The 10,529-nt window shown below is 29.6% G+C and overlaps 2 protein-coding genes across 2 annotated transcripts; both read left to right on the top strand.

The window, feature by feature from the left end:
- Window positions 1-526: 526 nt before the first annotated feature.
- On the top strand, window positions 527-2,258 carry LOC107937370 (late embryogenesis abundant protein 2). The gene is made up of 3 exons (XM_016870234.2): window positions 527-643; window positions 780-878; window positions 1,600-2,258. Exons 1-3 carry the CDS (start codon window positions 578-580, stop codon window positions 1,735-1,737), a joined length of 303 nt encoding a protein of 100 aa, XP_016725723.1. The 5' UTR covers window positions 527-577; the 3' UTR covers window positions 1,738-2,258.
- Window positions 2,259-8,111: 5,853 nt separating this feature from the next.
- Window positions 8,112-9,255, top strand: LOC107937363 (zinc finger Ran-binding domain-containing protein 2). Its single transcript, XM_016870227.2, has 3 exons — window positions 8,112-8,394; window positions 8,474-8,929; window positions 9,020-9,255. Exon 2 carries the CDS (start codon window positions 8,479-8,481, stop codon window positions 8,896-8,898), a length of 420 nt encoding a protein of 139 aa, XP_016725716.2. The 5' UTR covers window positions 8,112-8,394; window positions 8,474-8,478; the 3' UTR covers window positions 8,899-8,929; window positions 9,020-9,255.
- Window positions 9,256-10,529: the final 1,274 nt, after the last annotated feature.

Below are 10,529 nucleotides of genomic sequence, written 5' to 3'. Positions count from 1 at the left end.
AGGTAGCCAGCCAACTTAGGATGTTTTGACATTGTTAAAGCTGATTCGTTGCTATGTTTTTATCGTTGTAAATTGTACGCTTCATCCGTCCTCTACTGCTAGTACTAAATTTTTAGTAGAAACCATCATATGTAGAACACCATGCCATTATTACTTGGGCACGTTATAAAGTTAAAAAGGTAATTTTGGATAGACGGTAAGTTTGACCTTGAAATTAATAATAATAGTAGTTGTGATTTGTGGGTATAGTTACTTTAACGGTGAGATTAAAATCAATTATGAGATATATATTTAGACTCAATTGTAACAATCGTAGTGAAGTGAATTATAATTTATCCTTATTACTTATAATAATTATATTGACCAAGCAATTTGTTCTTCTACCCGTTTTTGTATGACGTCCAAAGGTTGAACCTGAATTAATTACAATTTGCCAAGTGCTGATGAAAGCTTGAATTGAGATCACCAGTGATAAAAATAGGGTACATTTGTTGGCTATAAATTTGTTTTTTATTATCACTTAAGAGATTGATTAAGACTAAATAAATTTGATAATTAAACTTTGATTAAAAAAAGAATGTCAAGCCAAAGTACACCTCAGAATATTACAGACAAGGTTGAAGAAATGGCTGATCAAGCTCAGGTAACAATATCTCTATATTTCTTATCCGATCTTATGTTACTTAGACTCGGGTGTAAATGTTATACATGATCAGTAAAATTTTTGCGGTTTGTCTTTACATTTGACGTTTAAGTATACATATATTGTTGTTGTACAGATGAAGAAGGATGAGATGATGAGCCAAACATCCATGAACTCTCAGTCTTCTGATCAGAATGCTAGTTATACTTCTCAGGCCTCCAACTTACTTCAACAGGCATCACCCAAATTTTTTTTTTTCATTTTGAAACTAAATTTATGTTAAATTATTTAATCTTGAGGGATTTCTGATTCTTTTGAAAAATCGTCTTCAAAGTGTCGTCTGTTAAGAGTTGTTAGATCTCTCAATACATCTAATATTGTCCCAAATTGACTCTGTCGAGAGTAGTACAAATTCATAAAGTGGGAGTGTCTCATTAGATTGAGTTGTGAACATGGCCACAAGGAAATGATGCTCATTTCCTAAGGTAGGATTTGAACCCAAGCCCTAAATTGGCATCAAATATGTGCTACCATGTAGGGGTGAAGTCAAGAATTTTTTATTGGGGTCAAGATAAATATATAAATTGTGACGACCCTAAAATTTTTATGATAAAAAGATTAAATTGAATTGATAGATTTTAAGGGGTCTAAAATTGCAATATAATCCTTTTACCAAGGGCCAAAGCCCCGCCTGCCTTCCTTTGTATTTCTCCCTACTACCACACGGCCTGATCCAATGAAACGTTTCTGTTCAACTCTATTTTCGGTTTAGACTTTCAACAAAATCGGGAAATAAAATCTTGACCTAAGGCAGTATTAAATCTATTGAGGGATCCATCGATTCTAAACAGAATACCCTTTAATTTTTTTTTCAAACATAGTTGATGTCCCCCCAATAGGTAAGTATTTCTATTAATTAACAGCTTTTACCTATATATATATATATATGAGTGCAGACAGGAGAGCAAATGAAGAACATGGCACAAGGAGCTGCTGAAGCAGTAAAGAACACTTTGGGAATGAACAATGCTACTAATAATGCTTCTAATGCCCCGGACACCAACCATCCAAGTAACCCATTTTCCAGGGGTTGAATTTTTCCTTACCCGGGTAATTTACATTTGAGGTCACAGAATTTAGCATCAATTATCATGTACGTCACGTATTTTTAATTTTATCGAATTAAGTCGATCAATTTTAATTATTAATAAATTAATTTCTGTATGTTAATTTCATTAAGTAATTTTAATGGAAAATTTTGACTCGGTAAACTTCATTCTGATATACATTCCGAGCTTGCTTTGACATTAAAGTTATTTAACGAAATTAACATAAATTACTTAATTTGTTAATAAAAAAAAAGTATGATGATAAAATTCGATGAAATTAACGATTTGTGTCCTATATGAAAATTGATGTTAAGTTTAATAACCTAAGATGTAAATTATCCTTTCCTCAAAGCTTTTCTGCTTTGACTTGCTAGAGCATTTGCTATTATAATTTTATAAATATAATTATTTTTTCATTTTTTTTTATTTTTTGAATTTGAGATGTAAAAGGCTCTCTTGTAGTCTCCATGCTTCAAAAATAAAATTGAATTTGTTAAGATTTAAAATTGTGCAAAAGATGTGCCACATTCACAATATTCTGGCACTAACTTGGCTTTTTGATTGCTATACATTATAGAGTTTAACATAAAGAGAAATCGGGTGAATTTATCATATTTGTTCAAGATTGTGTGACTAGATTTGTAACTAGAGGTAACTACACTTAGATGTGCAAAGGTGAGACTGCAATTTAGTGTTGCAGTTAGACTTAAATCATTATTTGTAATTGGTTCTTTGAGTAAGGGTCTACAAATATAGGTTAAGTTCAAACTACGTTAACAATCTTTGTGCGCATAATGTCATTGTTGTTGTCTCGACTATTGTGGTTACATCTTTTACCACAACATAACCAGAAGAACATTCGATTTGTATAAGAGCAAACACTTAGCCGATTTGATGAAGATCTTGTATTTGGGAAGTTCAAATAGAAGTAATGAAGATGTTCTAATAGGGGCAACCTAGACAACTGAACTATTCTGCAAAACTAAAAGGTGTTGTTCCCATAGGTGAAAACACAATAGCTGACAGTGACGACGATGATGATGTGGACATGCAAATGGTTGAAACATACAAAATGACGCTAGACAAATGAGATCTTTTGTGTAATGTGAATGAACAAATCATTAGTGAGGTAGCAAGTCTCAAATAGAAAAATTCAAAGATGGCTAAACTTGTTGATAAAAAAAAATGTTCCACTATCTAAACACAAGACTAAGCTAGATGTTACAAAAGCAATTCTTAAACAGCTTGGAACTAGAAGTGAAATGTTGGATGAGATATTAGGTTGAAAGAAGAGGATGCAGGACCTTGTTTTGTTGTTGATTCTTTTACACCATGCAAACCTTTTGTTACTGCAAGTTACCATTGTATACTTGAACATCAGTTGCAACTTAAGAAAGAGCTGGTAAAACATTATAACTTGTCTTATTTAATTGATATGTTTTGATCAAATATGTTGGACCATTGTTGATTTTTTAAGACTTTTTAGCAACACATTAGTGAAGACTTTACGTGCGAGAATCAAGCCAAGAAATGATTAGATTCAAACTTTCAATACAATCAAAGTTCTCTTAAATAAAATTTGGTCTTAAAGGAGCTTGAAGACTAGAAGATCCCTATTGAATAGATACTTCATTTAAGACTTTTTTAAGTGGCTATTTTAGTAGAACTAAAGATTGATATTGAATGTAATTGAACAAACCTTTTATGCATATATAATGGATGAGTTGTTTATGTTAGAAAGCACTTTATTTGTTCAATTAAGAACTATTTCTTTGAGTGCAAAATTATAAGTAAACTAAATTATGTTCATTCGTTAATTTACATCTAAGTTTTTAGGAGGAAAGACTTAAAGGGAGAGTGATCTAATTCAAAGTATAAGAGTAAGGTTGCAACTTGGTGAGTGAGCTGAACTTGTATTTGTTTATAGACAAGACTCCACATATATAAGAAGTTTTTGAACTACGTAAACAATTTTTTGTTATCTATTTCTATTATTCTACTAATAGTTACTTTGTCCTGCAACTGAAGAAATATCTAATAGAAAAAAAATTATTTTATTCTCATGTAGTTCTACCAAGGTGCCTATAGAGGTTCTCACAACTCAGCAACAACCACAAAAAGTCGTGTGAAAAAAAGTAGCATAAATGTTTTATCATTTCACACACTCAAGTGATGGCATCCACCAAAACCTTTGGTATTATAACAATGGTTACTCAAAGCATATAACTGGAGAAATGTCAATTTTAGAGGATGTACTTGTGAGCTCTTTGATGTTAGAGTGCCCTTTGGAGACGAAAAAGTTGGTAGAGTTACTAATAAAGGTACACTTAATATTGAATGATTTCCTAACCTTAAAAATGTCTTGTACTAAGTCTTAAAAGCTAATTTGATAAGCATAGTTCAATTGTGTAATTGTGTGATTAAGGTCTCCATATGAGATTTAACAAAAGCAATTCCTAAACAAGACTGTGCCATTATGAAAGGGGCCGGGCAAGAACTTTTGACAACTCTTACTGGATTGTTAATAAAGTCATTTGCGATAAAATAAGTATTTAACACACAATTTTAATAGAGGGACTATTTTGTTCCTTCATCTAATGCATAAGAATTAGTTTGTCCCTTTTTTTACTAGAAGGATCAAAATACAATTTAAAATACAGTATAAGAAGTGCTATGATATTTTTTTGTAGTAGAACTTTTTAATAACTAGTAGTTATAAACTCCTCCTAACAAAATGTTATTTACAAAACAAAATTAGTGTTGTTAGAACTAGATTAAACCGACTAATTGAATTAAAAATTAGTGATTCGCTTAGTTAAATTGATAATATATAATTGAAAATAAAGCAATCATTTTGAATAGATAAAAAAATAAAAAATAAAACGATAATTTAACCGATTATGAATTTTTTTATTTTATGAACTTTTTCATGAATTATACCTATTCAAGTTTTGAGTGAATTAATCAACTTAAGCAAAAATATTATAACCTCATTAGATTAAAATTAAATCAAATAAATGATATACATAATTTTTTCGACTAATTCAAGTATCGATCTAATTTTTTTAAAATGAGATAAAATTGTGAAGCTTTCGAGAGGGGGAATATTAAGATGGTCGTAATCAATGCATGGAAACGATTCCCAAGGCGAATAAAATCAGCAGCAGCCCACTCACTTCTCCCTTTCTTTACAGTTTGCTCCTTGCTTCCTTTACCGTTCTTCAAGAGAATGGACTCCACTCCCTCCTTCGTACGTCTCTTCTAATTTATTTCTCTTTTTTTTTTCCCTTAATTATTTGCTTTTGCATTTAAATTAGGATAAATAACTTAGAGATTAATTTACATTGCAATGATGGGCTTTTTTTAAAATTCATTTTAATCATAAAATAACAAATAAATTTGGGTCATAAACATGGATAATGAACAAGCAAAAAAGTGTTGATAGAATATTATAAAGCAAAAAAAAAAGTGATTTTAAGAGAAGAAAAACAAAATGGAATTGAAATGGTAAAGCAAAGCAGCTGGTAGCCGCATAAAAAAAGAGAAAAAGAAAAAGATGGTCAAAATCATGAAAATAAAAAACCTCGAACTGCATGTTATTCTATTTATCATCACACCACCTTCATACTTATCTTTATTGAAACTCTCCATTTTGCTCTTCCTTTTTTCCTCACTTTTTTTCCTTTTATTTGCCTTTTTCTCTTCATGCATGATTCCTTAATTAGTTCATTAAGTAACATTTGTCTATATATATATTAGAGGACCGAATTTCAATTATAAATTTTTAAAAAGATAAAGTATAATTTTTATATAATTTTTTTGGGTTCGTGATTATTCTTTTCAATAATGTTATTTTCAATATTCGAATTAAATTTTTTCTTTAAAAGTGTAATGTGTTTTACCACTACATTTGGAGAATTTATTTTAGACTCTTTTCAACACATTATCCATAGTACCGTTCTAATTATTTAATGACATTTTAACAAATTTTTTCATGTTAATAACACATAATTTTAGTAATTTTTTTACCCTAAACCTATAATCTTCATCATTGACCTTAATTTCTAAATCATGAACCTCAAACTAGAATTCTAAATCTCGAACCCTAACCTCAAACATTGAATCTTAAACTTGGGTTCGGGATTCGAGGTTTTAGGTTTGAGATTTGAAATTTGAGATCGGAATTCAGGGTAAAAAAATTTGTCAAAATTATATGTCAATGACATAAAAAAGATTGCTGAAATATCGTTAAATAATTAGAAAGATATCATAAATGATGTGATGGAAATGATTCATAAAATAATTTCTCCTACATTTGATAATATATTTTCGTATATTATCTTACATATTCAATAAATAAAATGGTATTTGAGTTGATAGTAAATTTGTAGGAGAATTCCTTTACTCAAATTGGAGCTTTTTAAGTACAAAATAAAGAAAAGGAGAATATTCAAATATACGTAAAAGCAACAACAATTTTTCTCTCATATATATGTGTTGACTGCCATTGTTGTAGGATATTGAAAGTGACAATACCAAAATAATTGAGATAAATTTAATTGGATGTGGCCCTTCTTTGGTTTTTTTAAATGTTCAGAATATTCATTACATTCCAAGAAAGAAAAAAGAAATACTTCTCATGATTCTTGACCGTCAAATGAAAATGCAATCCATTTCGTTCTCTTTGTCCTGTGAAAATTGTGTGAAACAATTATGTTATATTAAGAATTATGTCGTTGCTGATTGAATCTTAACTCAATTAGTATATATATTATTGTCAATGTAGGAGAATGTAGGTTCGAGTGCGGTGAAACGCATTATCCTCCTATTTATGGGTTGGAGAGGGGCTATAGATAATTTTAGACATTATCTTGAAATAGAGTAGATATGATTAGAACATACAATGTCTAATGAATGGTTAATTTTTATTAATAATTTATAGGTAAATTATACAGTTGTTCATTTTAAGTAAGGGTTGTTTCTATTTTGGTTATTTTAATTTTTTTGTAAAAATGAAATTCATCAAATTGATCACTTCACCGTTAAATGGTATTGAAAGATTAATGGTACATTTACATGAAAATTTATTGGATGATCAAAATAAAAAACGACTCTTATTTAGAATAATTGACAAATAGTTTATCCTTATTTTAGAATAGTTTATCCTACTTTTAAAATGATTAACGTGGAATTGCACTGTTAGTCTTTCATTATCATTTAACAATAAAATGACAAATTTAATCAATTTTTATCTTCAAGTAACAAAATTAGAAAATAAATAAATAACTAAAATAGAAACAAGCCATGTTTAGAATGACTGATGAGATACTTGGCATGATTTGAATACCATAACTATTTCTCACCCTCCTTTCTCAAAGAGGAGGATCCAAAGGGCAGTGGTCAAAGAGCCTTTTGTGTAATGTTCAGGGTTTCAGGACACTTGATGGAACAAATTTCTTTAGGGTTAGCTTTGTTGTGCTTATAGGGTTACAGAATCTCCCGTTTGCTTTTGTGTGGGATCCTCATTTGTTGGGCTGATAGATATGGAAAAAAAATTATAAATTTTTGGATAAGTCGAGATGGGGTTGAGAAAAAATTTTCCGAGTCAAAATCAAAGTTAAAAGCTACCGCATCAAATAAAATTAAAAATGAATGAATTAAAAATCAAGATAAATAAAAAACCATCACGTCCTACAATGCCAGCTTGCCCTAAATTGCATGAATCATTATAGTCATTATCCTCAAACACATCCTTCAAATTTATTCATCATAAAGGCTCTATTTACTCCTCAAACACACCTCTCAAAAATGCTCGGGTAGGTTGATGTGAACCTCACTCACTAATCACCGTCTCTGAGCTAAATTATCGTGTCCTATCTGAAGTGATTGATACCATGTCCAATTCTCACCCTATTTAGGCCTATGATGGGAAGCTACTTAATTACCTGTGTTTAACCCACCAATAGACTTACCATGAAATATCTCGAAACTGTAGCTAAGAGTATAAAAACCCTCAACTTCACTAGAAAAAGGGACTTCTTACGCAACTCTAATTCTATCTCCGCCCAAAATACCCTTCACGATAACTTTCTCCCTTCTACTAAACAAGATGAATCACCCATTTCCGCCTTCATCTTCGTCATATTAAATTCGAATACTACCTAAACTAAATTTAATTATATTTCGAATTGGAAATATTAATTCTTTAAACCACATATAGTATAATTTCCCCACTTTAATGTCACAAAAGAAATATGCATCGGGTTACTAAAAAATATAATATAAAAAATCAAAAAAAAAAAGAGCTAAATTGTTTCTATATAATCCCAAAACCCTAGAAAGGAAGTCGAAGCCGAATCATTTGTTCAAAATTTCCAGTCTTTGGAATCATAATTTTTCCCTTTATCCCTTTTCTTTTTTTTTAGATTTTTTATTATATTATATATTTAATTTATCAAGGCTAAATGTGAAGAACACGAAAAAGTACATATACAGTCCACCATTTATTCCTTTTTCAGTGGTCGAAGTGTTTGTATATAAAGAGCTTCTCAATAAGCCATTACTTCAAGGGTTCTTTCAAGTACTTCATCATTATATCATCCAAATTCAGCATATTTTTCCCATTTTATTTAGCAATTTAAGGTTGGTTTTTCATTTTATTTCTTGATTAAATCTGTAACTTTGAATCTTAATAATGTGTTTTGTGTTTTTGTTTTGTAAGAAAACATGAGCAGGCCAGGAGATTGGAACTGCAGGTCATGCCAACACCTCAACTTCCAAAGGAGGGACAACTGCCAACGTTGCGGTGAATCTCGATACGGTGTTAGAGTCGGCTCGACATTCGGGTTTACCGCAGGCTCGGACGTTCGACCTGGTGACTGGTATTGCACGGCTGGAAACTGCGGCACCCACAATTTCGCCAGCCGGTCTACTTGTTTCAATTGCGGCGCGTTCAAGGACGAGTCGGCTGGAGGTTTCGACTTGGACATGTCTCGATCAAGAGGGTTCGGAGGTAACCGATCCGGCTGGAAATCAGGGGATTGGATATGTACCAGGTTAGGGTGCAATGAACATAATTTTGCTAGCAGAATGGAATGCTTCAGATGCAGTGCTCCAAGAGAATTCAACAATAGAACTTCATATTAAATCACATGCATGCTACTATATCCATTTTTGGGTACATTTCTTTTAACCTTATATTATTAAATGTTTCTTTTTTTTTAAATTATAATTCTAATTAATATTTTCATTGGAATTGACATTGTAGGTGTTTTGAGGCAATTAATAGGAGATTATAATGAGAGAATGTTACTGGCTTTGATGATGAACACCACAAGCATTTTGTCATGTTTCTTTGATAAGATTCATGGCAATGTAGTACTTTTTCTTGTGATGATTATTTATGGTTTCAATTCTATGGTTTTATTGTCTTTTATTTTAGAGAGTTTTATTTATATTTTTGTAATGGTGCTTTGGCTTTATTAAAAGAAGATGATTCTCTTCTGTCTTTTCTCTTTTCTTTTCTTTTTTTCATTAATAGTTAAAATAAAATAATTATTAAAAAATTCATTAAATATTATTAAAAAAATCATTAAATCCAGTTTAACTAATTCAATACATTTTTTAAATCAATCGAATCGATTTACGAGTCAATTAAATTTTTTTTACTTTATTCTAAACTTGTTATTTGGTCAATTTTTAAAAACACTACTTTTAGAATTTAATTAAATTTATTACTTTAACTTAATTGAATTATTATGCAAAGTTCACTATGCTAAATAAATCCTTTAGAAAAATATCAAATTAATAAATTCATAAATTCATGTTATAAAATAAATATAAAGGATTTCCCTTACCTATAAAAAAAATTGAGGTTAAAAAGGTGAAATTAAATATTAAATTCATGGGTAGGATATTATTTCGTCTTAATTAAATCTGGAATTAAATTTGATAAGCAAATGTTTTTACTCACAAAACTTGAATCCGAACCTTCATTTTCGGGCTAAGATTATTCTTTTAATATAGAAAACAACACACTTATATTTAAAATATAAACTCTTGGGGTTCGAATCTTTTTTGAATTTCTTGAATTGTTCATGATAATTCGGTTCATTTCTTAATTATTTTTTATATTTTTATTAAATATTTCAAAAAAAAATTTCAGATAAATAAAAAAATCAATAACTCTTATATAGTATTTGTCTGAAAAATGATTTTATATGAAAATTTTAAATATAAAATATTTATTTTTACATTATAAAAAATTAAATTAATTAATTAAAATTAAATTAAATTTGATTCAAATAATTACAATATTTTAATTTTAATTTTATTTAATCAATCCTACTTCGGGCTGCATTTTGAATGGTAGATGAGATGGACAACTAAAATTATGGGCCCCACCCATTTTCTAAATATGCCTAACTGACCTTTACCAATTCCAAAAAATGTAAATATACATTTCAGTACTTGGACTTGGCTTTAAGGTTCAAATTGGTACTTAAAGTTTTTTTTGTCAAATTAGGTACTTGAATTTGGCTTTAACCTTCAATTTGGTACCTAAAATTTATTTTGGTCTAATTAGATACCTAAACTTGGCTTATTGGTTCAAATTGATACTTAAACTTGGTTTTTTTATCCAAATTAGTACTTAGTTATTTTAGTCAATTTGAACTATGAAGTCAAATTCATGCATCAATTTGAACAAAAAAGTCAAATTCAGGTATCTAATTGGATAAAAAAGTTTGATATAATGACATAATTGCCCTTGAACTTTG

This window comes from Gossypium hirsutum, chromosome A06 (assembly GCF_007990345.1).
Source record: "Gossypium hirsutum isolate 1008001.06 chromosome A06, Gossypium_hirsutum_v2.1, whole genome shotgun sequence".
Lineage (NCBI taxonomy): Eukaryota > Viridiplantae > Streptophyta > Magnoliopsida > Malvales > Malvaceae > Gossypium > Gossypium hirsutum.
The sequence above is the reverse complement of the archived record's forward strand: the minus strand, read 5'-3'. Positions and strand labels throughout refer to the sequence as shown.

Bases quoted from the DNA above. Each gene is read 5' to 3' on its own strand.
- LOC107937363 (XM_016870227.2), top strand. From the start codon at position 8,479: ATGAGCAGGCCAGGAGATTGGAACTGCAGGTCATGCCAACACCTCAAC.
- LOC107937370 (XM_016870234.2), top strand. From the start codon at position 578: ATGTCAAGCCAAAGTACACCTCAGAATATTACAGACAAGGTTGAAGAA. The intron at 644-779 runs GTAACAATATCT...GTTGTTGTACAG, and splicing joins AAATGGCTGATCAAGCTCAG to ATGAAGAAGGATGAGATGAT. The intron at 879-1,599 runs GCATCACCCAAA...ATATGAGTGCAG, and splicing joins CCTCCAACTTACTTCAACAG to ACAGGAGAGCAAATGAAGAA.